At 43.3% G+C, this 27453-nt stretch overlaps 1 protein-coding gene across 28 annotated transcripts in view; it reads right to left on the reverse strand.

Moving 5' to 3' along the window:
- The window catches only part of tcf7l2 (transcription factor 7 like 2), an 88447-nt gene that overhangs the window by 11003 nt on the left and 49991 nt on the right, over window positions 1-27453 (reverse strand). For 27 of the 28 annotated variants that reach the window (XM_046377840.1, XM_046377846.1, XM_046377839.1 and 24 more), the window contains 3 exons: window positions 4950-5082; window positions 2358-2460; window positions 1273-1359 (listed from right to left, as the gene is read on the reverse strand). In XM_046377840.1, the coding sequence (XP_046233796.1) occupies window positions 1273-1359; window positions 2358-2460; window positions 4950-5082 (323 nt within the window). Of the gene's footprint in view, window positions 1-1272; window positions 1360-2357; window positions 2461-4949; window positions 5083-11822; window positions 11961-27453 lie in introns of those variants that run through there. The other variant, XM_046377858.1, reaches the window with a different exon arrangement.

The following is a 27453-nucleotide window of genomic DNA, read 5'->3' on the forward strand; positions in this document are numbered from 1 at the left end:
CCCCCCCACACCCCAGCCAGTATATTCAATTAACTGCACTGGAAATAAGATGATCACAATGTAGAGGCTGTCATTAAGGGACCAAATTAGCAGCCACTTAAAGCCCAGGTTGGCTGGGTATTGCTGCCAGATGCCGATGTCTGGACAGACCCACCGTCTAACCCTTTGCACCTGAGACTTGGTCGGGAAGGACTGGGAGGGGCAAATCTGACTCTAATCCAGACAGCCTTCTCCAAAATGAGTTTAAAAGTAAAGGTTTTATGCAGGAAATATTTGAAACACTAAAATTAAAATTTAACAGCGAAAGAACAAACTAAACAGTGTGCGTGAGCTTACAAACTCAGCTTTCTATTATACTGAGGTTTACACTAAAAAAACAAAAACAAAATGTAATTTCCCCCCTTGCGACTTTTTCCTCCCTGCATCTACATGATCCATCAATGTCACAGAGGTCTAAACACGCTGCTCACAGGAGCTGCTTTCCAATCAGGCTGTAATTAAACTAAAGCTTCGCCTCATCCCAGGACTAAACCAGCCCTGTCCAAAGTCCCCTGCTGCAAGGCTGTATAGAGGGGAGGGGGAAGAACAGGGAGGAGGGGGAGGTTGTTTGTTTTTTGTTTTGTTGTCTTTTTGGCTCATTTAGACCCAAAAATCACAGGCTTTCAGTCATACAAAAAGAATTCTTTTCGCTTCCCACCAATATAGATGACATGTGTCCCTCAAGGGATCAGTAAGTAGTTTAACACCAACTGACAAACACACACACATGTATACAAGATGGCAACAAATACACATACCCCCCATGGGTGCACTAATGTCCACAGCAGCACTTGAGCTGGACCCTAATGGGCTGGACCAAAGCACCAGCCAAGTGTCAGGCCCTGGCTTACATCATCTAGTCCCCTTCAAAGTGTTGCTGTGTTTGTTTATCTGTCTGGCTGCTCAAACTCACAGCAAGGACGTGCCCCAGCTCATTTCAGATCTGCCTGACATGCAGTGGGGGTAAATGTTCTTCAGGGGCCTCGTTAGAAAATGATAAATATAATTAATATTTGAGCATGCTAGCTGGAGCCCCACACTGGAGAATTGGCCTTTTGAACACAGAGATGGGGAGTGTGAGCTCTCCTTAAGGGAGAAGTTGCTACTCACTGTCTCTGGATGTGAGTGTGCATGTGTGTTGCTTGTGCAGGGCCCTCACAGCCAACACAAAACACACAAGTGAAGCGTGCGTGCGCGTGTGTGTGTGTGTGTAGCTCCTAGGGCTCAACTCACCTTGACATGGATGCGTTGACAGTGAGCGCAGTTGGATAGGGGTGTCTAAAACCCCCTGTTGTGATTGGATAAACAGGTTGACCTTGCCTAAGAAGAGGGAAGAAAAGAAGAAAGGCAAAAAGGTAAAGGAACAGGGTTGATGGAAGAGGAGAAGGTAAAGCCCTCTGTCTCTCTCCTCTCCCCAACCGTGGGCCTCTTTATTCTTATTTGATCAGGACAAAAATCTGGGGGATTGCAGAGCGCAGATCAAAGGGAGGAAAACTCTGAACAATTTGAATGCCACAAATCTTGATAGCAATGGCTAATTAAATTTCATAACCCTTCGCTCGGTGTCGACAGAGTGGGGCCCTGTTCCTCCCCAAGCTGGAACTAGGTGTTTTGTTGTGATAATTAAAGACGAAGCGCGGGTCTCTTTAATGGAGCCATCACGCTAATTGAGGTCTACACACTCAAAGACAAACAATAATGAATGTAAATTTATACCAAAATAAAGTGCAGCAAATCAAAGGGCGCCATGGCTGCGCTCGGGGCCTCTCTCGGTATTTAGATCGCGGTGAGAAAACATTAAATTAACAGAGCTTAATTTGTAGCCTTTTGTCATATTAACAAGTGTTGACAAGAGTTACCAAGGGAGAGCCCCCATGTGGAATTGTGGGTAAAATACGGGCAATCACGGTTCATTACTCTAATTGGTCCATACAGAGACATGCAAAATAGTACATGCCAAAAAGTAGCAAGTTAACACTGGTGAGGGCCTGAGGACGCTGCACTGGGCTGCTACACTCCAGGAGCTACTGTGTTAGGAAGTTCAGAGATCAAGTTTGAGCTTATAGACTCAAGCACAGATGGGTTGAGGAGGAGACAGAGACAGCTTCCTTAATTGACTCTGTACATAAATACCAACATCCTGCAGCACAGTGTACACACATGTGAGGTAATATTTGCTTTAATCGTTTGCTTTGATGATTTGGCTTGATATACAGTAAATGCTGTGTTAACCATTAACCATTACAACATGTAAGCACTAAGATATTGTTTCCACACAACTCACAGTAGGAAGAGTAATAAAAAAAGGATTCGCTTACTGTGGTACTAACCATCCTAGCGGATGGGGGATCTGGCCGACAGTGCCAGGTGACAGTGGGTAATAAGGAGATATATCTGGAGGATGTGGAGGCCTTGGAATTCCTGTGGAAGAAAGAGTAAGACAGGAGCAGAGAGGAGGTGGACAGACAAGATGATGACAGAAAGAGAGAGAAAGAGAGAGACAAATCTTTGTCAGCGTTGAATTCATCCTTTGTTGAGAGTTTCACATTTGAATGGGACACACATCACAGGAGTGAAGAAGTGAGGAAGAGGAGGAGGAGGAGGGCTTGTTGCATTGCATGTACACAGCGCTAAATCACACTTCCTGATCAAAGGCCTGTGAGGTGGTGGCGGCGGCGGCACAATGTGTTGGAAGAGGCAGAGGGGAGAGGTGAGGAGAAAACACCGATTCACACGATTCTTGTCACATTTGTCTCCTGATTCAGCTCCAATGATATAAAACGAGTGAGGTTTAGAAGTTAACAAAACACAACAATATAATTGAAGCCATCTTTGTCAACAGACCGCTGCTAATGCAGGGATGCAGGTCAGGCTAATTTATCCTGACATACTGGCTCTATTGATATGAATTTTACCTGATACTCTACATAAATGAACAAATATTAGAACAGAAATGAAACAGTAAACAGCAACTTTTTAATCTTAGTCCATGGCATACTTGTGCTTCTGACACAGATTATGCTCTCTGGTCTCCATTTGTCTAACCAGTCTTCAGAGTTGACACTCAACCAGCAGCACATTTAGTTTGTTGTCTCCCAGAGACGAACAGTGACAAAGATGTCCAATTTAAGGACATCTCTTGGTGAGGGCATCACTAAGCAATCACAGCGTCCTTGGTGTCGCCTTTACTTTCTGTGGCAGCTGGCAGGAAAAGAAACTGCATCCATGAGCCGCCCTGAGTGAATGGCTTGGAAAGGTCTTGTACACAGCTGCGTGTAAAAATAACTTTTTTTTTCTCCCTTGACAAACTTGAGACAGGCAACACTAGACGTGTGTAAAAGCACAGCAACGATGAGTGCGCCTGGGACACCAGGAAATAGGGGGACTTTTATTTTGGCTGATGTGTGTTTCCTACAGACAGCTGACTTGCCTGCACAGCTGCTGCTGCAGATATTTTGGCTAGTGCCAACATGGCCGAATTAGAGCCAGGTCAGTCTTCATGGATCAGAACTTGGCTGCTCTTGGTGGTTACACCCTGAGTCTGCAGCTGATCCAGGTTGTCCAGGAGCTGACTCACTTACTGATGGACAAAGTACTGCCTTGCAGTTTGTGTCAAGTGGATAAGAAAAACAAGTTCTGTAAAAAAGAAAAGCCTTACAAACATTATCCCATTGCCACCCAGCGCTGGAGACCTAATATAGCTCATTAATTAATTAAACACTGAGCCCAATTAAGCAGCCCCATTAAGCACTACATTAAACAGCAGCTGGCACATTATTTCCCCTTTGTAAGGACCATCATAATAAAAGAACATTATTACCTAAAACATTGACTGAATCCACCAGAGACTACTGGAAAGCACAAAATTATTCACCGCACTGAAAATGCATTAACCTGAAAGGACGGGCTGAGTGACGGTTAACAAAACGAAGCGCTGGGTCAAGATGCTCATGGAAATGAATGAAATTGCCTAAAAATGTATGCTGAATGGTTGTGGGAGAGGGATGTGTGGGCAGAATCTGACTGCTGAACGTGGATACTATGAATGTGCAGGATCAACAGGCTGTAAGGACCTTACTACAGTCTGACAGAACTGATAATCGAAAACATATAAACCCGACTGCTCAGGTCACGTCTTCCATTTTGAGGATTTTTTGCACTTAGTTGAAGATATCATTCCAAACAGACCGCCTCGAGGACCCTCTGTGATTACTCCTCTCTGGTATTTAGATGCGAGGACCTCCGACTACTGTGGCTGTCTTGTTTTGAACGCTGGCAAATGGGAGCTGCGGTCACGAGCAGTCGTGGTTGTTTGCTGAATTCCGTGTTTAACGAGAGGTTTATGACACACTGTTCAGTTCACTGTACAATCTAATAAACAGTCCTAGCTATGTTTCTGAGGTAATTAAATGAGCATTTAATGGAAAAAAATATATCTAAATAATATGTGTGATATCAATATTGAATAAGAGAAGAATTTAAACAACACAGAGCACCTGTTTTGCAAACATGACATCTGAACTGTGTTTTAAAACTCGATCTGTTTTCATAAGAATGCATCTACAGACAGACAGACGCCATCAAGACAAACACCGTCCTGAGTATGTGAACCATGTTGGCAGGGTTTAATAAAACATTTACACACCCATCAGTGCAAAGAGGTGATGTGTCTTATCTAAGGAGAGCTGCCTGTGTGGTTTTCTCAACTTCTGTTTGAAAGGTGCTTTCAGAAGTTTCACCCTGACACCTTTAAAAACACACTGCGCTGTTTTCTAATGCTGCTTTTAGCAGTAGCATGTTGCTAACTGAAACGCTATTTTGAATAGAAATCATCATCACAACATTCCAGTCAAACAAGCATGCATTCAGGGGATAAATACTTTATAAAATATTTTATTTCAGGGCTTTACCTGTTTTGGGATCCACGTCTGTCTGTAGGTGAGGTGGGGGATTCCCCGGTGTGAAGTGCTCATTGCTGTAGGTGATCAGAGGCGTGAGAGGGTGCACGTGGTGAGGGTGCTGTACCACTGGAACCTTATTAGACTGTGAGAAGGATACAGAGAGAGAGAGAGAGTAAAAGAGAGGGATAGACAGTAAAAGAGAGAGAGAGAGGGGAAGGGGGAAACAAAAAAAAAGGCAGGAGTGTTAATATCTGGGGTCGGGGGTGAGAGATTTCAGGCGCTTGCCACACAATTACAACTTGGTCTGAAGGCTTTCAGAATGAGGAGCTATCAAATTCTGGGTACTCCCAAGGCGGCAAACCGCCAAGCCACAGTGAAGATAGTGTGGTTTGTAATTAAAAACACTTCTGCGCTGTCACCCTGGAATTCAGTAACACAATCTAAGAGGCTTGGGGGGTTGCCAGTTCACATTTGGGTCTGATGTATGATGAGGCACTTTTTAACCACGGCTGCAGCGAAGTAATCGATCATCTGTAAACCACGAAATCAAGGCAGCGCGTGTAAATCCACAGTCATTAGCAGCTCCAGTCAGCGCTCTGCTGCTCCCCTGCCCGGTCTCCCCTCTTCCTCGCTCCCCTTCCCCTCATCTGTTCCCCCGGGGCCCAGTTCATGGAGGGTAGGGGTGTATTATAATAATAAAAGGGTTAGGAGAGAGGAGGTGGGGCTGAAAATCCATTTCTGCATTTTTGCCAAATTAGTTTTAGCTATGTAATCTTCTCTTTGTGCTCCTAAGTGGTGCAGGCCCTCTTTTTTCAATTACCCAAAGATTACAGTGGAGCTTTAGGGGTGTGCTGCCGTGGGCCCCTACGTTAACCGGAGCTCAGCCCCTCTCATCAGGCCAGGCCCAAGACAGCCGCTAATACACACACAGTCCCCCAACCACAAGATAACCAGATTAGAGCTCTGCTGTAGATTAGACTGGTGGAAGAGGCTGCTCTCGCCTCTTTACCCACACATCCTCATCCTGCCCTCGGCAGTCAAAGAAGCAGCACTAATCAGGCTTATCATAACATGGATGATATGTTCAGGGGTAGCGGAGTGAGACACCAAGCTGCTTGTGTGTGTGTGTGTGTGTGTTTCCAGTCTGCTCCCTCATAGACCACAAACCCTCATTAGCGACTTCAACCAATGCAAGAAAAAAAAAAAAGAGCTCCACTGTGGCACATTTACAACACACTTTGAAAAGCATTAATGGGACTACATGTTGGCAGAGGGGCATACATACATTTGATGCTAAGTTGCCCGATGCTCATTGTCAATACAAATGCAAAACTGTGGGCCCAGCGCGAGACAAACGTGAGCAGAACTTAATGCTGAAAACGAATCATGTGTCCAGGCTGTTTGAGGTTTGAAGTTAATTTCAGACCCAATACACCAACAGTCCATTCAGACCCCCGTTCACTGGGCAGTTAAAGGTGTCCATCTGTATGGTCCGTACAAGCCTGGCCATCTAGACCTCTATTCTGTAGTGGCAATGGAAGGGGACTGGAAAGTGTGTGTGTGTGTGTGTGTGTGTGTGAGTGAGAGAGAGAGAGAGAGAGGAGGGGGGACTTTCCCTATTGCCATGGTCCCAATGAAAGATTAATGAACCCCAGCAGAACTCCGGGGAGGCAGAGAGACTCCTGGGACTCATTCACAGCCCTGAGCTGAAAAGGGCTATGGAGGAGTGAAGGAGAAAAGGGGTTTTGGGGTGTGTGTGTGTGTGTGTGTGTGGAGGGGGGGTATGTATGTTTGTGTGTTGAAGGTGGAGGGGGCGGTAGGTGGAATGGGATTCGTTAAAAAGAAACATAAACCTTCTCGTCGCGTTGGGGCTGCTGATCTGATCTGCACATCTAGGATGGAAGGATGAAAAAGAAAAAAAAAACCAAAAAACAGTCAGGATGGTCGTTGTGACAGCTGCCAAATGCAGCCCAGTGCTGGAAGATGGCCTCTGCCTTCCTCACTCTCTCACTCTCTCTCTCCCTCTTTTTCACTTGTCCCCCCTCCATCTCTCACCTCCTAACCTCCTCTTTCACGACTTCCCGCGCCGCCCTCGGGTAATGATGTGAAAGAATGTTGTCAATTCTTCATCTCTTGGTACTGAAAAGCTTTAGTGGTCATTTAAATGAGTTCTTTTGTCCAGGGGCCCCAGCCATTGAGAAGACAGTTCAGAATGCCCTTCCACTGAGTCCACATTTAGACAGAGAGTGTTGCAGAGGGTGTGTGTGGGACTGAGAGAGAGAGACGGAGAGAGTAGAAACCAACCGATTTACATCAGCCACTTGTGGTCGAAGAGAGAGCTCTTCTTTTCCCCCTGAAAAACCCGGAGTGGGTCAAATAGCAACAGGCAAGACTGACAGCTGCCTCCACAGTGGGGTCGGTCCACTGCAGTCGAACACGTGGGCGACATGGCCAAAATCTTCTGTCATGGCACATGCAATTTTATCATGAAATCATGAACTGTATAAAATAACATCATATTTACTATGATAAGAACTAAGATTCTCTTAAAGGGAAGCTTCCAAATGAGAACAATGGTTGTAAATGTTTCACAGGTGCAAATAAAAGCTTCACGTGAAAATCATTAGCATCACCAGCTGTCATTCTCACATCATGTGAGAGACGGAAATGCCAACACTCTCCACCAGTGGACACGTTTCTACAGTCGATACGATATATGCTGTCAAATCGCCCCAACCCAACCACTGAGCCTGACTGGATGTGAAGAAATGGACAAAGCAACATAAGCTCAAGTTTTGGTGGTCAGTTTGTTGGTGTCTATTGCTGCTTTCCAATAAAAAACAGATTTCTAAGTGCATTGTCGCTCCTCTTTTCTTCTTTTCACATTCCCTTAGAGATCTGCTGACGCGGGTGAAACCTCAAGATTTCCATTACAGCGTCGATCACAAGATGCATATATGGTCAGTCAGCTGATGGGGACTTCTTGCTGTCTGATGTTTTCAATCAGCTCACTCTGCATGCCATGTGATCACTGCACATCCACTTTGCTGACGTCAAAGGAGGCACTTGGTGGTCCCTGTGGGAAGGAGGCCCAGCACCTGCCCTGCCCTGTGGTCACTGTGGGACAATACAAGCCCGGGACTCGTCTGGCAGGCTGCTGGGTGCTGGGTGCTTCAGTCGCACGGATCCCACAGAGCCCCGAGAAACAAAAGCAGGCAACGTGGGAGGCTTTGCTCTCCACAAAAGCCAGGGAAAAAGAAAGAACACTTCCTTCCCCTACACCCCCGCTGACCTGCATCCTTCCCACCACCTCCGTCATTACAACAAACAAATATAGCAGAAGACAAACTGCTCTGTAGTTACGATGATGATTCTCAAGCCTCAAAAAAAAAAAAAAGTGAGAGAATTCACATTCAAAAGACCCTGCAGAAAAATTTCAGGGCGCACTCTTGTGCGAACATCAATGAGCAGCACATTGACTCTTTCCACATCCAGGACACATAAGGCGCCTGCTGCTGAGGAAGGCCAGCGCTGTGAAGTGCAGGCAGCACACTTAAGTACAGCAGACACAAACAGAAACAGTTGCCGCCTCTGGTGATGTTGATGTTGCTTTGGCTCTATTTATTCTATTCCATTCTATTTTACTCTTCTATTTAAAGCTGCAAGGCTCACACACTTAAAGGAAAAGAAGCTGGTATGTACTTGCATATCATTTTCTGTGTCTTCTTCTATCAGCAATGGTGCTTATAAATGGTGCAAAACCTATACATCTACTAGCCACTGATGGCTAACAAATGCTATCATTTTTGGTCTCCAAACTACCAACAATGTAGCCTGGCAAATGACCAAAACATGGTTGGAAATTAGGGCCCCTCACAAGCAGGTCATTTTCTGAAGTGGTGGGTGAATTCGTTCAATCTACCAGCCATGGTTGCCAGCTTAACACAGCGATTTGTGACAGACCACAAGGCAGTCTGAATTAGGAGTCGACAGATACTTAAACGAGGAGCAGAACAGAAATGTTAAGTTGATGGACTAGCTTACAGTCCATGTCTGTCTAGTTTGTCTGTCTGACTGGCCAGCGGCACATCTTGGTCTGTCTGTGTCTTGTTTGCTTGCCAGATGCTATTAGAGCTGTATTCTGTGACTCTGTGCCTTTGAGAGTGAAATTCAACTATTTATTTATCTTTTAACAAATTTTCACAAAATGACAATGATTTTCTAGTCTCTCAGTCAAAGTTTAGTTCGAACTTAATCAGCTCTGGAGGATACAGCTGCTGTGAAGACATCCAGCCAGCCTCAAGATGAGCATACGGTTTAGGAACGCCCACGCAATCACGTCACATCAGCTCACAGTTGTGTGTGTGTGCATGTATAAGAGAGAGAGAGTTTAAATATTTATCTCATGAAATAAAATAGCCTCATGCATGAATATTTTAGGTCTAGTTTTATTATTGTTCACATGTAGTTACACAATGCCGCCGGTTAAAACAAGAAAGTATCTGGTAAAAAAATTGAGAGCCACAGGTGGATATAAAAGTTAATTTCCAACCTCGGACTGAAAAACCATCTCAGACCATCTCAAATCTCAAATGTTCCCCATACAAGCCTATGAGAAATGCTGCTCCGGCACCATGTGAAAAAGAGCCTTTTGGAAGTGGACAAATGAAAGTGCTGCATCAAGTAAGACCTCTGGGGAGGGAGAGCGGAGGGGGTGAGAAAGAGACAGCAGGACGGAGTGAGACAAAGGGAGAGAGACAGAGAGGTGGAGGCCAGACAGGAAAAAGCTGTTGGCCTTGCATTTCCGCCTGGTGGCACCTCGCAGGGCCAATTTGAGCCCTAAATGTGAAGGTGGTGACCTTGCAGGCCCAGGGGGCGGCTGAGCGGAGGGCTACAGCTTCTGCCTCTCTGCTTTATGTCATGATATGATGAGTTGTCACAACAGCTCGCGGGGCGCTAATGAGCTGTAGTGAGGCCGAGGCAGGGGAAGGGAGGCCAGGAAGAGAGGAGAGAAAGATGTGGGGATGACAGTGCCGTGATGGATTGGGGTCCTCTCAGGCCTCCAAATTCCAAAGCAAGCAGAAAAAGCTGCCAGAGCGCCCTGAGCCTCTCCCAGAGCGTGCAAGTGGCCCACGTCCAAGGCACATGGAGTGACACCACACAGAAAACACACAGCAGCAAAACTGGGGAGCTGGGGAGAAGTGTCAGAGAAGAGTCATTTGTATGTGTGTGCGAGTGTGTGCGCACACATTTGATTTGAGCAAAACAAAAAGTACAAACTGTGCTGCCACCATTCCTATGAATCATCTGGTATCATTTAGCGTCGACCTGTTGAAATGCGTTTACACACGATCGCCATTTTTCCTATGGGAGGTGCGGAGTGCCCCCTCCAGGCTAAAGATCTTCATCTCCCAGCAAACCCATATATCATACCAACCAATGCTTACACACACACACACACACACATATACAAAGCCCTGTTAGCACTCAGTCAAATCAATCCTCACATTCAAGCAGACAATCCAAAGGAATACTTAGGTGATTAACAGCAATGGAATATGAAATGCTCTGACAAATTAAAGGTTTACCAGAGCCACAATCCCCCAGCATACCACACTGATGAAAATACCCAGCTACATTTCAGAAATATTATTTCTTGGTTAATCATTAGAGGGAAAAAAACTCTCCACAATATCAAGGACCTGGGAATTGTAGAGGGGAGCAAAGGGATTAAAAAAGCAGATATGGAGGTGTTGATCAGTTTTCTCTCGCAGAGAAGATGCGTCTCGGAGGGCAGGGGGCTCCCGAGACCACAGTATATTTAAAAGTTAATCTATTCACTTTGCTGCAGTGACATGCCGACTGCTTGATCACAGCGCTGAACAAAAATATAATGTGGGCCAGAGCCTTTGCTCCCCTTCCTCCTGCTCTCTTCACTAGCACTCAAGTCGTTCGTCACCATTTATTTTTGCTTCCCATCTTTGATAGTCGGCACATCAAATAGAATCGCAGAAAGGACATGTTCTGATATGTCACAGATAAATAAAACTGCACGCAAATAGCTTAAATATGAATTGGTGTTTGGTAGAACTGTTGTATTCTGTGAAGACAAATCGCCTCTTAGACACACGTGTGTTGAAGCTTTTTCTTTTCAATGTAAACAGCCTCTTGAGCTCTCATACCTGAGTTAAAGGGGCTTCTCTAAGAGGTGATATATCACAGTGTTACGAGCCAGACTGAATTCTGCCTTTTGAAATGCAATCAGCCCCTCACAATTTCAGTTGAAAGCCAGGCAATTAAGAATTTGAATAGGACGGCAACATTAACAAAGGAATATGTTAATCTGTGAGGTTATTGAAATCTTATTTTACATTTCATGGTTAAGGCATGAGCTTGATCAAATCATGTTTTGTCGAGTAAATAATATTCCTCTTGAGAGAATCAGGTTTCAGAAAATGCACTTTTTTAATTAATCCGGAAACACTGTTCATTTATTATTTAGGCCTCAATTTATGAGTACTGGAAAAAAAAAAAGAGCTAAGAGTTAAAAAGTGTGTGACAATTAAAGAAAGCCTGTAGAGTATCAGTGCAGTGGTTTAAATAATTCGTGTGCATGTGTAATATGATTAGCATGCACTTACATGAACACATACAAGGAGCAACACACGTAAACAAATTATAAACACAAGTTTTCCATGTGGCGGAATATTGTAAAACACAGATGACCGTGGCTCTCTCCACCCCCTCCCTTCCCCACACCAAGCTACCACCAGCCAGCACCACCAGAACAACAACAACCTGTCAGAATAATGCTAAAAGCCTTCAGAGGTAAGAAAAAGCAGAGACAGTGAAGAAGCAGGGGAGCAGTGCTGCGTTACTCACCCAGCTGCTCAGATTGAGGTGCCAGCAGCCCACCTGCTGGAGGAGAGAGAGCCCGGGGCCCAGGACTCCTGCCTTGGCTCCCGTCTCCTCCGGCCCGGCTGAAGCTCCATCCCGCGGGTACATGACCCCCTCGGTCCCACCCCCACCCCCGTCTCCTCCTCCTCCTCCTCCTCCTCCTCCTCCTCCTGCTTCTTCCACCTGGCCCCCCCAGATCCTCCTTCCCTCTCTACGCCGGGGAGAAGCCCTCTTGCTTCTCTTGGCCGCTTCTCTCCTCCACTTCTCCTCCTTCTTTGTCTGTTTCTGCCTTGGCTCCTTCCTCCACTGTGTGCGAGTGTGTTGCTGGGCATGTGCGGTGTGCGTGCATGTGTGTTTATCGTCCCCCCTCTCTTTGCACCTGGTGCCGCGGCCGGCTGACCATTGTTCCCTCAGGTTTTGACAGAGTGTATGTGTGTGTGTATCTCTCGAGGCGTCTTGAGCACGCTCAGGGTCTGAGGCCTAGTTTGTCCATGAACACACACAAACACACACAGTCACCACAACCCCCCCCCACCCATCCACATCCATCCTGAATAAAAAAAAATCCCCAAAAAATCCCCCCACTCTATCCAGAGAAGCCCTCACTCTTCCACTCTTCGCGGCCAGCAGTCTCCTCTTCTTTCTCAGTGAAAGTTTTGATGCGGTGACAAGAAGTACAAAAAGTGAGAGCCAGACAGAGAAGGAAAAATTACTGTGAGCAGCTTTTCACCACTGCAGCAGTCTTCCTACAAGCAATACTCCAGAAAAATATATATATATATATATTCACAAACACACACACACGCACACACAAAATCAGTTATTACCCAAATCCCTGCTGTACGTTGGGTCTGTGTATGTGTTTCTTAAGAGTATGTGTGTGTATGTGTGTGGGCTCTGCTGTGCCTCCAGGATGCCCAGAGACGAACTGGCAGCTTGAAAAGCTTTGGCTACAAGGTAAAGCGAGCAAGGCGAGAGATGGAGACAAAGAGGAGAGAGCAGAGGAGAGGGAGAGAGACAGAAAGGAAAGAAAGGAACAAGACACAACAACATCCACAAAGGGAGGGCAGGCTCAGCAAAGTGTGGCCAACAGTCACTTTATCTGTGTGATGCTGACAGTCCCCCTGTTCGTAAACCACTTTCCATGGAGGGGGTAAGCCGAGGAGAGAAAGTCTTCACTCTGACACGGACGTGGCACCTTTCGTCGCACTCCTTTTAGTTTTTTCCCCTCCTTCTCACCCTTTTTCTAAACAATACCTTAGAGTGGAGAACAATTCTTCTCTTAAACACCCCCCCACCTCAACTCTGTCTCCATTCAAGGTTCATGTGAACAAGGCCTCAAGCCCCCCTCCCACCCCTCACTGCCCCTTTCTCTCCTTTCTCTTCTCTTTTCTCTGCAACTGTTTCACCTTCAAATGCATTATTCTCCTGAACGCCGAAGTCAAACGACAAGCTTCACATGGTCACGACTTCTTTCAGCGAGCGCAAAGAAATTCAAGAGATCAGCGCATACCACAGACAAGGTGCACTACATAGAGAATTCCATCAAACATTTAATTTGTTTTTGTGATAAACTAAACATGCAAACTGACAATTAACAAAACTAATGAGAACTGTTGTTTATTTTTAGTGTGTCAAAAGAAAAAAAAACAATTCAATTTTTTAAGTTTTGTTTTTTTCTTGAGATGGGTGAAATAAAAGATTTGTTACCACATTAAACATTTAATATCAGGGAAACACTATCTGAATGCTTAATAAATTAACAGGGGGAAAAAAAATCATTAAACAATTTTAACGAATGTCAAACCACCTGAAATAAAGAAAATTTATTTTTCAGTCAAAAAAAAAAAAAAGAATTAAAAATTAAAATTCTGAAAACAGAATAAACGGTTCCTAAATTTTAGGATCATTTTCATTTTTACATTCCTTAATTAACTAGACTTTCCAGCCTTTAATTACCTTTTATAACCTGCATTGCGTGGACCTGACTAATGACCATGACAAATTAAATATTTATAGTAAAAATGATTTCCATCTGAGCACAGAGATTTAATGCGTTTTAATACAAATTGATGAAGGTGATTGAAGATGACAATAATTAAGAAAAATCAACTAAAATTCACAAATACTGGGAGTAAATGAAACAAATATATATTTAAAAGTCAGCTCAATAACAGATCTGTGTTTTTAGCCGTATTAAGGTATTTTAAAAGCTGGCAACAGAAACAACTATGAGACTTTTCTCTTAACACGCTGTTTCTTCCCCCCCCCCTTTCCCTCTTGTAGACGTTCAGCCTCTCTGTCACTGTTAGGACCCTGCGCTTCCCCTGGCCTGCAGCAGGCAGTCCTGAGGCCCTTAAAGCCAAAACAAAGCCCTGGGAATGTCCTTTACACAGCTTGGACAATAGTGCGGGGGCTCCAGCTTGACAAGTAAAAGAGCCCCGACAAGGCGGTGGCTAATTGCCTGCCCTCCCTCCATTCAGCTGGCCTGCCACACTCCTGCCATCTCCTTTTGTCCCACGTGCACTTTCCTAAGTAAACTGCCAGTTCACCAGCAAGTGATGGACAGCTCCCAATCACCCAGGCACAATGGCTTCAACGCCACAACACGAGAGCAAAGGGGGGGTGAGAAAAAAATATATTCTATCCCACTCCACTGTCTGAGATGTCCGCACGAGACCCAAAAGTGTGCATTACAAAAAAAAAAAAAAAAAAAAAAAGAAAAGAAAAAGCAAGGGAAGGAGAAAGTTTTACAAACAACGGAATGGCCTATGACCTTTACAAAGTCATTCATCTCCCAGATAAATTTAAACAATACAAGATAAAACAGTAAAGAAAAAATATTATTAACAAAGAAGTCCAAGTTAAAAATCTTGGCTCTCTTCTTTTAGCATGTACCATAATAATTACGGTACAATGCTGTCATTTATGAAAATCATATCTGATTAAAAAACATTTACTTACTATTTACTTATTTACATACATATTTATTTACACATATTAACCCTGATTTATTAATGTTGAGCGACGCACAGGAACAGCAGGTAAGACATATGACCAAAATCACTTAATTCTAAATGTTAAAATAGCACATAATATTTGAAATTTCTTAAATATAAATAATGGTATTTATCACCAGGATTTAATATAATTGTCTTTAACATACAATAAACAAGAATCAGATTTATTTTGATGTCTTAGAATAATACAGCCCTGTCAGGCTGTCAAGACAAAGCAATCAAACACTGCCTTTCATTATCCAAATTGTCAATCTGTCACTTAGCAACATAAGTGTTATAAATTGCCAAACGGATCCCAGAATAATATCCATGAATAAATTCAATCAAAACATAATATTTAGAGCCAAACATGCACCAGAAAATAAAGCACAGCACTAATTAAAATGTTGAAAAGTCTTACCATTTAAAAGAGCTGTATTTGGGATGCTGCTCGGTTCCTGGTTAAAACAAGCATGCTGGCACTCGTGGTAGTGCACAGACTCCAAGCAGACTCCCACCACCATGTCAGCCACTAATCCACTGGGGGGCAGCACCTCATCTACGGCAGCCCCTCGCTTACGCCCGATGGGTTAAGCCGATAAGAGAGAGCGGCCGGAGGACCGGGCGAGAGCCAAGGTGTGCTGGAGCGACTTAGGACGGCAGCCCTTCAGGTCCCAGAGCGGAGAGGACCGCGAGCGGGTGGCCAGAGCTGGCTGTTCACTCTCAGCCCCCTCATGCATTCAAACGCACACTCAGGCTGCGCTGCTCTCCTCCGCGTCTGACCGGGACTCCCTCTTTCCCCCTCGCCCATCTTCATATCCCCCCTAATAAGCTCTTTTGTGTCCATCTCTCTTTCTTTGATAAGTTGAAAGAACAACAAAAAAAGAGGGAGAGAAAGAGGGAGGCTTTCATTCAGCGGGCTTGGCAGACATAAAGGTAGTGGAGTGCCGTCTATAGGAGTTGCCCTAACTTGGCTAAACTCAAGCAGCGGGGTGTCTCTCGTCATGTCATTAATCCCCAAAACTAGCCACGCTCCATTCACCGCTAGTCACACTAAATTAAATGCAAAATCAAAAACACAAACACTGGGCAGAAAAAGTGTCAGGAAAAAAAAAAGGCTAAAGAAAGCATTCCGATCCAGGGCAAAGGGTTTGTGGAGTTGTAGCCACGTTGCCCCTCAGTCCTGCCCGTCGGTAGCCCCAGTTTTTGATGTAAGAAGCCCCCGAAAAAAACAGCCACACAAAAGACAAAAAAAACCCCAAAAAAAACCCAAACATTTATCACCAAAAGAGCCTGTCATTGTAGTGCAGCTTTTGCACCTCCAACCCTCCTGCCTGAACTCTCTTAAGACAACTGAGTGGGGAAAAGGAACCCAAACTCCAAAGTCAAACCTGCCAGACAACAAGCCAACAACAGCAGTTAAAACAAAACCAAAAACACCAATAAATGGATATGAGCCCTGTATGGTTTTCGGGAGAGCTGGCAATAGAAAATTCAACCCGGCCAACTGGTGGCTTGAAGAGAGGAAGCCCACTCTTAAAGCCGTGATCCGACCATCCACTATACCACCGCTGTGAGCCTTTTAACCACAGCAGAAAAAAAATGACTATTGATCTTCAAATAGCGATAATTGAAAAGATCAAAAAGATTAAACAAAAAAATCGAGAATGTGCTGACTTACCATGTTATGCTCCTTTTTTGTTGTAGGTTTTTGTTTAAATAAAAAAAAAAATTTGCTCAAAGATGCAGCATTGGAGGTGTCAAATATTTGTAGCCGCCTCTTGATCGTATTACTTCCACAGTCCTGGTTTCCAATGCGTCTGAACTTTTTCCCTTTCTCTTTTATTTTGTTTGTGGTACCTAGCCTTTTTTTTCCCCCTGCTTAAGACTTTAAAAGCCTTCAGCTCAGTAAAGCAGCACAAATTATCTTGCCACCTTGCTCAGCTCTGATGCTTTGGCCGCTAACTTTGGAAGGCCCTTTACTACTGCATCAAAATTAGCATTGTCAAAGCAGTTAATGAATATTAATATTGTATTTGTCATTGGAGCTGGCCCATTGCTGAACTCCAAGTCATCCATCAGGGACAAGATTAAGCACACAATTATTTCTGACTGACAGGGACCAAATCTGGAAGATTTTTTTTCCTCCAACAATTTAAAGAAAAAGACACAGCATCATCTTAAGGTACCTCCCATGAGACGGGACAAGATTAATACACTTTTAATGAAGCAAGAATTCGTGGTGCATGAACAGCAGGAATCTCAAGAAAAAAAGGAGAGGAATATAGAAATATTTTGACTCATAATTCTAACAGTGTTATTAAGGATTTAAATCATATATTACAAATAATTCTAATGACGGCAGAAGAAATTTAAATTCAAAGACCTTTTTTTTTTTTCTTTTTGATGAACAGATTTATTCTGCTTGATTTTTTACAGGAAGATCTGGATTTGCTTTTTTGTTTTCACCTTTGGTGGAACATTAAGAGAAATAAAATGTACAAACACTGCACTGCGAACAACGCTGCCGCTAAATTTAACATGAAACATTCATTAAAACCCTGGACCTCCAGTGCTCTCGGCAGAGCCCGGCGGAGCACCGACCGCTGAGGACCACACAGGCAGCCTTCATCAGCACCACCCGCTGCATCCTGGAGCTTTCTCCCTGCTCCGCCACCCGCTTCCCACAGAAACAGCTTCACACTCTCGGCACAATTTTCCAAACCTCCGTCAAACATGTCACAACGCACAAGTTTTTCTACATTTTCTATAACAATGTCATTGCAGTTTTGCTGATGAAAATTATTTCTGTGATGATTGAATAAATAAAAAACTCTCTCGTAACTGAATTATCTGAACCGAAAGCATTCCTACCTGTACCTGTCTTAAGAAATTAAGCATGAGTGTATCCTTTTTGCATGATTTTAAAAAGCAAGCCCTTTTCTCTTTCCGCACATATTGTCTGAGCAACACAGAGTCAAGCTTTGAAAGCAGCATCCATCCTTTTTCACAATTATCTGAATCGTTTTCTCCGTTCAATAAATTTGGTCAGACGAACGGCCGAATCCCAATCTCATTTGGCTCATATTAAAACGTGTTTTTTTTCTTTGCGCCCTTCTGAAGAATACAATGATAAAATAAAGGGGAAAGCATTGAAGGGGTCACACAAAAAAAATGGCAGATGTGGGGCACTAATGCCAGCAGCCCAGTGAATTGGTGTGAGTGTGGGGGTCAAGCTGCGGGCTCACCTTGGAGCGCCGGGCCCCTGCCGACCACCCTGCCGGCTCCCTAATACCATTAGCAACCCTTAGATGAACATACTAAATTGGCCTTTTGTTCTCCAGGTGCCGATCCAGCCTCACTGGTGTCACAGAACCAAATACAGATGGGGCTGCCTTTTTTTAAAATGAATAGCGCTCATAAGAAAGCGCTCCATCCTCCCGATTCTCCAAAAGCCGTCGGCAATGGCGCAGTTTTTTTGTCAGCACTCTATTCCGATTTAAAACTTTATAGATCACTCTGCGATATTTAGTTAATTTTGTTATCTAAATGTTTATTATTACAATGAACATAATTTGATTTTAATTAAAATTTAGAACTTCACAAAATCTCAGAACAAGACGTCTAATGAATTAGACATGATCCAGTTTAGCAGTGAAGAATGATAAATGTCCTAAAATTAGGGAGCAAGCAAAAGTGAATTTACTCAAAGATAAATTCCAAATGTTATTACATTAATTTGAGTCTTTTAAAAAAATAATGTTGGTCACAAAAATTAAATAAATCAAATGTCAAAGAAATCCGATATCTGTACTGCAGCTCAGACAGGATTTATTCACATGGATAAATAAAGCCTTTATTATAAAAATACATTAAAAATGGATGTAAAATTTTGAAATTAAAATGGCTGCGAGGTAATGCTGTAAATTAAATTCTGATTAAAACAAAAGATACTGTAATTGTTGTGACACAAGCAAAGAGGCTTATTAAGTGTTCACATGAGGCTGTCTATGAAAAACAGGCGCCGAACGCAGAAACCCACCGCGGCTTAATTCAAGTTGAGAGCCTAAAACAGGTCCAATCTAGGTGAGGAGGAGAGAAGGGAAGAGAGAGACGAGAGGGAGCGAAGCAGGCAGCTCTGAGGCCCAGCGTGATCACATCAGTGCTGGTATCAAATTAACTCTCTGACTTTGAAACTTATTGATCTGCTATTAAGACACTAGTGAACTTGATGAAGTGAGTGCTGTAGGTGACTCTAGAACTTCAAAGTCTCGCACCAGCCACATAAAACAAGCCACTTTGATCCCCGCTCTGCTCCTCGGATCTGGAGAGGGGGCTTCAGAGGAACCCCCAATTCTCCTCTCCTCTCTTCTCCCACTCACCCCAGGCCCGGGCACCAGCTCTCCTTTTCCCTTTTCCACGTCTGCTGATGCCCCGAGAACCAGCGAAGCACCGGTGCCACACAATGTTCAATCGTACCACGTTTTACAGAGCAGTCAGCAAGTTGAGAGCACAGTCGTGTACAGTGGTGCAGACAGATCTCCTTTCTGATTCTCCAAGAAAAATAAAGCAACACACACACACACACACACAGATGCAATGCAATATGATGTCAAAACAACTACTAGAATAAGGCGGCCATCTAAGCGTATTGGCATTAAAATTCAGTGTCGATAAGAACAGGATTCTTCATGCCAAATGCGGCATGTAATAAGGTCGGCGATGAGAGAGACAATGCAGAGCGGGAGATAGCAGTACTATTGTGTGGTGAATACATCCCCCTCTTTGCTTAAGGCAAGTCTTCCCACTACATTAAATACTGTGTGCTGCCAATCACACCTGCCTTTTTTTCATTTTGTGCCACTGGGTGGAGGTAGTAGTTAATGTTTTCAACATGCACTGGATCACTATAATATACTGGAGCATATCAAACACAAATCACAACCAGCTCACAAAATGCTTCTCCTCTCAGCTAAAATCATTATCGGACAAATGCAAAAAAAAAAAAAATTAAGAAATGATAGCAATTTAAAAAAAAGAACACAAAAAAATAAACAAAGTCCATATTTTCCTTCTCAATTTCAACAAGACAGCCTGCAAGAATGGGAAAGAAAATCTCAGGTTCACCCTCCACTGAGCTGCTAACTTAGCAGGACCGAGGAAATAAATATTAACGACTAAATTAATCATCGGCAGGACAGTGTTTGCGCTCAGGCTCCAGTGCTCACAGTCAGGGTGTGAGTGTGTGTCTGTGTTTGTGTGCGAGTGTGTCTGCACTTGGAGTGCTGGGGCTAAGCTGAGTCTGTTTAATTAAGAGGGGCAAAACAGATGACAAATGCGAGACAGTTAAACATTTAATGTGTGCTTATCCCCCCCCCACCACCTCATTTATTTAGTTGGGAGAGATTCAGAGTGGGTGGCGTTTAAGAGTGATGCGGCGGCGAAAACGCTGGTGGAATTAGAACGCAGCCCCGTGTGCCGTGACAAGTCAGCACGCAACAGACAGCCATTTCCTGACAATCGTTTTGACATTTTGCAACTTAATTCTGTTTGATGAGAAAGAAAAGGATTACGTGATAAATCAAATAAACACAAATAGGGATTCTGCAACACAGCTGTTTTGGGAAGGAAAAAAAAGTTTCAACGTAAATGACAAAGTGTCACTTAATTATGGATATTGTATTTTTAGCAGCCTTACCTAAATTGTCAAAATAAACCATGCAATTAAAAATGCATTTGTATCAAAGGCCTAGTTTCTCCTTCATTTCACCTGACAGAGATTTAATTTTTTTTTTCTGGATGATCCCCATTGTGTATCTGGTGCTGATGCACATTGCCTAGAGTCAATGTCAAATCCCAGCTCCAATAGTCCCGCAAAAAATACAGAACGAACACTGCCCGCGGCGCACACATCCCTTTGCTCAACCCACTTGCAATATTTCACCCAAAGTTATCGCTTCCAATGTGACAATGTTAAAATGAAAAACAAAAAAATTATATTTTATATATACACATATATAGAGAGGTAGAGAGGGAGAGAGAGAGAGAGATAGAAATGGGTGGCAGGGATGGAGGGGGGTGGATGGGGGAAAGAAAAGCTGAAGCTAAAAAAGCAAAAAGAGGGAGAAAAAGAAGAAAAGGAGGAGGAGGAGGTGGAGGAGAAAAAAAGCCCTGTGCCACGAGCATATATAAGAGAAACCTTCACCAATTAGTGGGGAGAAACGGGAGAGGGAGCTGCCGCGGCGTCGGCACTCAAAGAGCCAGGCCTCGCGGCGAAGCTGTCATGTCGGCAGGATTGATCAACAGGCCTGCTATTTCTAATGGCATGTTGTCATGAAGCTGCAGCAATGGGGAGCCACCTGCCTCAGTCCTCGCACAGCACTCCGTGTGTGTGTGTGTGTGTGTTTGTGTGCATGAAACATGGGGTTGGGGGGTACTGCGGCAGCCATACCTATTCTGTGCCCATATATCTTTTACTAACAATTTAAAAACAGCCTGGAATCCTCCTCCCACTCTCTGGCAGTCTACCTTGCCTATCCCTGAAGGTTGAAGAAATGTGCCATCCTGGATTGTTCTTTATTCTCACACAGCAGAGCCAAGCTATTGTAAAATCCAACACGATGGATGCAAACCGTATGTGTTGAAGTAAAACGTAAATAAAAGCAAAAGGCTATGGTAGCTCTGTAATAACAATGATTTTGTGCAAATAGAAACTCCAGGTGTTATTTATTCTTTTCAATCAATTTAACTTTCTTCATGGGGCATATTTCCACTGCTCAACGAATTAGCTCCTCAATCGTAAAGTATGAAACAGTACATTACATGGATAAAACTAACCTGAGTTATCATCTGAAAGGCATTGCCTTTGATTACAGCCCATTTCCTCTTTATGAAAAAAGCTGCCAAATAATCAGCAGACAATGGAAACTCGTCTGCAAAATGTCATCGCAAGAAAATCCAAAACATGGAAAGCGTTTTATTTAAAAAAAAAAAAAAAGCAACAACAAAAAAAAAAAAAACAAAACACGGACATGCTATCCTCATTTTTCAGTAATACGGCGATAAAAAACCGCTTCGTTTTCAGCCTTGGCGGCCAAACAAGCCTGGCCCCGCTAACAATAAAAAGTCAAATAAAAGTTACAGAACTTGAGAGTTCAAGGTACCGTGGGCTGCTTGGAGTGCGTGTCACGTACAGTTAACCTTTTTATCGGGCATGCCTGTGGTCTCATCAGTCGATGAAATTCTTTGCCCGCGGCGGTGGCTTAGCCGAGGGACACGGACCAATAGAAAAATATTTCATTGTGTTAGCATTTCAAATGGCGAGTGGAGGGTGGAGAGGAGGGCATTTGGAGGGGCGGTGGGGGAAGAAGCTCTAACCGATCGTTGCCAGCGGAATTAATTGCCTATTCTGAGAATAATGTCCCTTATCCGCGATCCTCGGAGGGCCGAACGCTAGCAGAGGCCACTTTTTTTTTTTTGTTTTGTGTCTTCAAAAAGAAGAGCGCTTAGGGGTACTGGCCGTATTAGGGGTTTTAGCTCAGTCTCCTTTAGGCCGGGAAAAATAATCAGAAGCACTGAACCAAACTCAACTAATCCGTACCCCAATTAAAAACGTAGACCCCATTACACCTAACATTAACTTGAAATGACAAATAAATACTTTCAGACAAATTATACATTTATTAACAACTGGCAAATTCTGACGAATAATTTGATTATTAGATGAAATTCGCTTTGCGAGAAAGATCGTGAGAAGCAAAGAGGCTAAGTTTGGCTTTCAGCCAGCGCTCGATAAATGGCTCAAGATGGAGCGACCCCGGTGGTGCTTCTATCCTTTTATTTAAGGGGATTTAAGTTCAGGCTTTGTTACACATTGGCCAAGCATATGCAATGACCCTAACTGATATTGGTGCATCTTTTAGCCACATCTTAATCTAACCTTTATAAAGCTCTGTGGCTTTTCAAACTCAAAACAGCATTAAGAACGAGTATTGTTTGGAAGGAGGCAGCCCTGGGAGACGAGTCCACGGAAAAGCTGGGCCCGGGCTGAGGCAGAAGCCTTCTGGAAAAACAGCTGCTTATGCACTCCAATCAGCGGGAAACAAAACCAAAACCCAACTGCTAAGAAAAGAGGGGGAGAAAAAAAAAGCAGATTTTTTTTGGGGGGGGCACCCCAAATGTTCCATCACTCCATATCGACCTCTACGGGCTCATTCGTACAAGGTATCGGTTTCATCCCTCGGCAGATGGACGGGCGAATTCGCAGCGGTCCCTATTACACGCCTCTCCTTCGCTCATTGTGAATTCAGTCAACGAAGTCAATCTTATTAACTTCCGCGCCGGTTCACACATGACATTTTCTTCAATTTTCTCGCCGACATCAAAAACATCAATTAGCAGCTCGAAAATGGGAAGGAGCGAATGACAGAGTCCGATAACGCCGACTTATTTGAAGCCGAGGGTAAATCTATTCTCCAGTTTTGAATGTGTTCATTACAATTGCATTTTCAAAGAAGACCTCCAAATAGCAAAGAAATTAAATTTATCTCCTAGAAATGTCCAGAAATTGTTTTTTCCGTCCTTTCTTTTTTTTTTTTTTTTAATCCTGTGTCTATCTCTCAGCCCCAGTGGGTGACACAAAGCATTGTGGTGCTGCATTTTCTTTTTCTCATTAGAACAGATCACAACTCCCACAGAAGTTGAAACCCTATACTGTAAACCCTGGTATAACCCGTAAAAAATCATTTTAAAAAGGAGTCCAACATTCCTTTAAAAAGAGGCGATAAAGTAACCTGCCAGTGACCTGCAGTTTCAACAAAAATACTAGACGATGATAAATGCAGTATCTATTTTTATCCAATAAGGGGAGCTATTATCAGATTACAAAAATAAAAAGCTTTAAAGAAAAATGTTCTTTTTTTTTGTTTGTTTTTATCAATCTTCAAAATCAATCTTCACAGAGGCGTTTATCATTTAATTTACAGACTCACTGAATCGTTTTAAAGTAATTATTACATTTTGTTTGTCTTGCAGTGATGTGCTAATTAAATTTCATTCATTAATTTGAATAAAATAATCTTTTTTTGTAAAATGTATATTTTCAGGACAACCAATTTAAAGTCAAACAATTTAAAGTGAAATTAATTTTCATCCTTAAATATTTGTTTTTACTTGCAAATCCTGTATTCTCTTTGTAGCAAAAATATGAGAATGTATCCTCTAAAGAAATAAAAACATTAAAATTATTTTTTTATCATTTCTGCAATTTTTGTTTTCTGTTTATAATAGTTTCACGTGTATTTTGCTGCATAGATTAGATGTTGCTGTCAGATTAAAAAAACAAACAAACAAACAAAAAAAACAACTTCCATTTAACTACTATTTCATCCACAGCTTCATTGATCATTTCCTGCTACTACACATCACGGTTACATCAAAATGTGAAATACAAACCTAGACATTAATGAAGATCTCTCATAGCTCAACTCTTCTGCCTCCCATCACTGATGAACATGTAACTCAATAAACCTTGGTCGGTAACCTTTAAGTAAGGAGCTATTTTTTGCCGATATCCAAACACTGTCAGACGGCTTCCTCGTGCTTGAGTTACATCTCTGAGGGGGTGAACAAAAGCAACTTTAGTGGCCCTGGAAAGACGTTCGTAATGCAGTGTGGGGGGGAGCGGGTCGGGCACATACGGAGCCGTGTGGATCACGTTCCTCCGGCCCATTGATTTCTGATCTTTTGACATTATTTAGTTGCTTTTTATTTTCTTGCCCGTCTTTTATTCCATGTCACAAAAGACATAAATGTCCAAACAAGTGATGTTGGGAATATCTACTATCTGTCAAAAGAGCAGCCTTTTCCCGGCATTAAAGCGACCAAATGCTCTGACGCAGTGCCGAGAACCGGCGGGATGAAAATATCACTCTTTATAATGGAGGCTAATCAGATTTCGGATGCCGTTTGCCTTCAAGCCAAAGGGAGATGGAAGCACGTGGAGCAATAGCGTTGTAACCAATACACTCCGAGTTCATCGCCATCCTGACCTCAAGACAAAAGGCCTACGCTGTTTTGTTTTTCTTTTTCCCCCGTCTCACTTTTGATATACATGGTACACACAGCAAGAAAGATGGGTCACACAGTCAAAAATCCAATTTAAACATTGAAACGTAATTTTTACCCTAATTTCTGTTCTAAATAGAAATGGCTGAACGCAGAGAACGATGAGGAAACGCATCTGTAATACGGCTGTCGGCTGAATGTTGAACACACAGTAGTGATCAGTTCCATTAAGCAGGGATTTGATCATCTCCCCCATGCGCTTTCACAGCCCGGCTTCAGATTAGATCACTGTGAAAATGGTCAAATGGTGTGTTTATCTCTCTGTAATTATTTTGATGCAGATGACAGAGACTGGTTGTTTGCATGTGGCTTGATGAGTGCGCAGTGTGAGCCAAGACATGTACGCGCAGACACACATGCTGGCGTGGAAAGAGCTGAATGGCGTCCTTTCAATGCCATTAACCCATTAGATAGTTTCAACAAAGGCCCGAAAATAATGTTTTATGTGCAGAAAAATACTCAGAGCACAGTGCGCATGCAATTACTGCGCCGTAATCCTTAACTTATGACTAATATTAATGTTCTTGTTGGGTGACACAAATGGACTTTCAATGAGGTTGAAAGAGAAAACCCCAGGCAACAATGGAACACGCTGAGCTGAGCTTGCAAATGCAACCAAAGCAGGAAAATACCACTACACACTTGCACTTTGGTGATAAAAATAAAAATATTTAGCTCTCCCACTGTGGATAGAAATCCAAGCGTTTGTTCAAATTCCAGGGCAGGCTGTGTGCTTACAAAGAAATTTCTCTTGCAGGAAAACACCAACATCACTGTGACAAATATTTACCTCCTTTATTGTAGTGAGAAGAAAACCACTTAAATAAATCTGAAAATGTTGGGATCAGTAATTATGTCAGATATACAACAGTTGTTGCTATCTTAAATAATCTGGAGAGCAAGTCTCATTCATTTAAGCACTAAGTGAACTGACCTCTATTGTATGAAGCAGATGTTTCCAGCTGCTGTTGGTACTCAGGATGCCCCTCAACCATGTGGTGACCTTGAGTGAAATTGCATTAATCCTGAGGGCTAACTCTAAGAACTACTGCACAGCCTTGCCCTTCCAGAGTTGAGAGTATATTCAGAGTTGCATGAGATTGTCTGTGTATCGGATCCTTCCTCGCCGCTCGTCCCCCTGCTCTCAATAATCACCTCTATTTTCACTTCACTCGAGTTAGGCTGTGTCACTAGATTACTGGCCCTTCGTATCTACCTTTCCAATTACTTTTAAGAGTTTTGGATGGACAAATTTGCACTTTCATGTCCCGTGTTAGTGGATGAGTCGCTGCTTCTGGCCATGAAAGGAGAGTTTTTAATGAGCTGAGGTGAGGTTAATTGGTTGGCTAAGATCCTCTGAGCCATGTGTCTCTGTATGAAATTAAGTCCATTTCCTTGAATTTCTCTGGACGTATTTAATAACAAACACTTCAGCCAAATTTTCATTTCCAACAGAGAGGGGGAGACACAAGGAAGAGGTGATGGTGCTTGTTTTACTTGCTTTCACCACCCCAAAACTGTACATGCTATCTGTGTTTGTTTCTTCAAAGACCAACGGTGTAATGTCAGCTCCCATTCAGAATTCTCATGAATGTCCTGTTGCCTTTAACTGCAAATACAGCAGTGTTTTCCACAGATACATGAAAGCTAATTACCAGCCAAAAGCACATTTGTTCATAATGGGAAGCTGCATAAAGCTTTTTGCTATTGTGTCCATTTTTCTGACAATAAGGGCAAATTTGCAGCAGTCGGTCGATCGCCGGCGTTGATTCAATGCGAGGGAACCGCTGCGCACGCACCATGATACACTAATCCTCCACAAGTGACTGGGCCTTTCACTTGTTATTAGGAACTACATGATGTGAATCTGCCCAGACTAAAAGACCTTGTAATCAACACTAGTGCAAATGTGTTAAGTTCAACGTCTCGTTGAGGGGGGGGGTTCAATGGACCTGACAGTGTAATTACGGGTTGCCACTGCAATGCAGCGGCCAGAGCACTCAACACTAATTCAATCCATCTTCATTTCCAAGAGCAACGCCCCTACCATTGATGGATAGTTATCATTAGAGAGTGACAAAGCTCTGAAACAACTGAGGCGTGAGCAGCGAAGTGTGTATGTGTGTGTGAACACTGAGCGTTACGTCAAGGAGCACAAGGATGTGTCCTCTCAGATACACACTATTGCTCGGGACAGCGGGATTATATATTACTACGGGGATGAATATGGAGAGACAGAATGGGGAAGGAGCTCTGGTTCAGGGAGTGTCCTTCACACAAGACACACACACAAATAAATACGCAGAATACCCACACAGAGTATGTGTACGTGTTCACATAAACACACAAACAGTTTGGCTCACTGTGACCCCGACACACAGAGAGGCTATGGCTCGACTCACCAGCCTTTTATAGCATGCTGCTCAGACTGCTGACAGACACACACACACACAAAGAGACAGACGCACACTGATACGCTCGCTCACACTGGT

Source organism: Scatophagus argus, chromosome 21 (genome assembly GCF_020382885.2).
Source record: "Scatophagus argus isolate fScaArg1 chromosome 21, fScaArg1.pri, whole genome shotgun sequence".
Lineage (NCBI taxonomy): Eukaryota > Metazoa > Chordata > Actinopteri > Scatophagidae > Scatophagus > Scatophagus argus.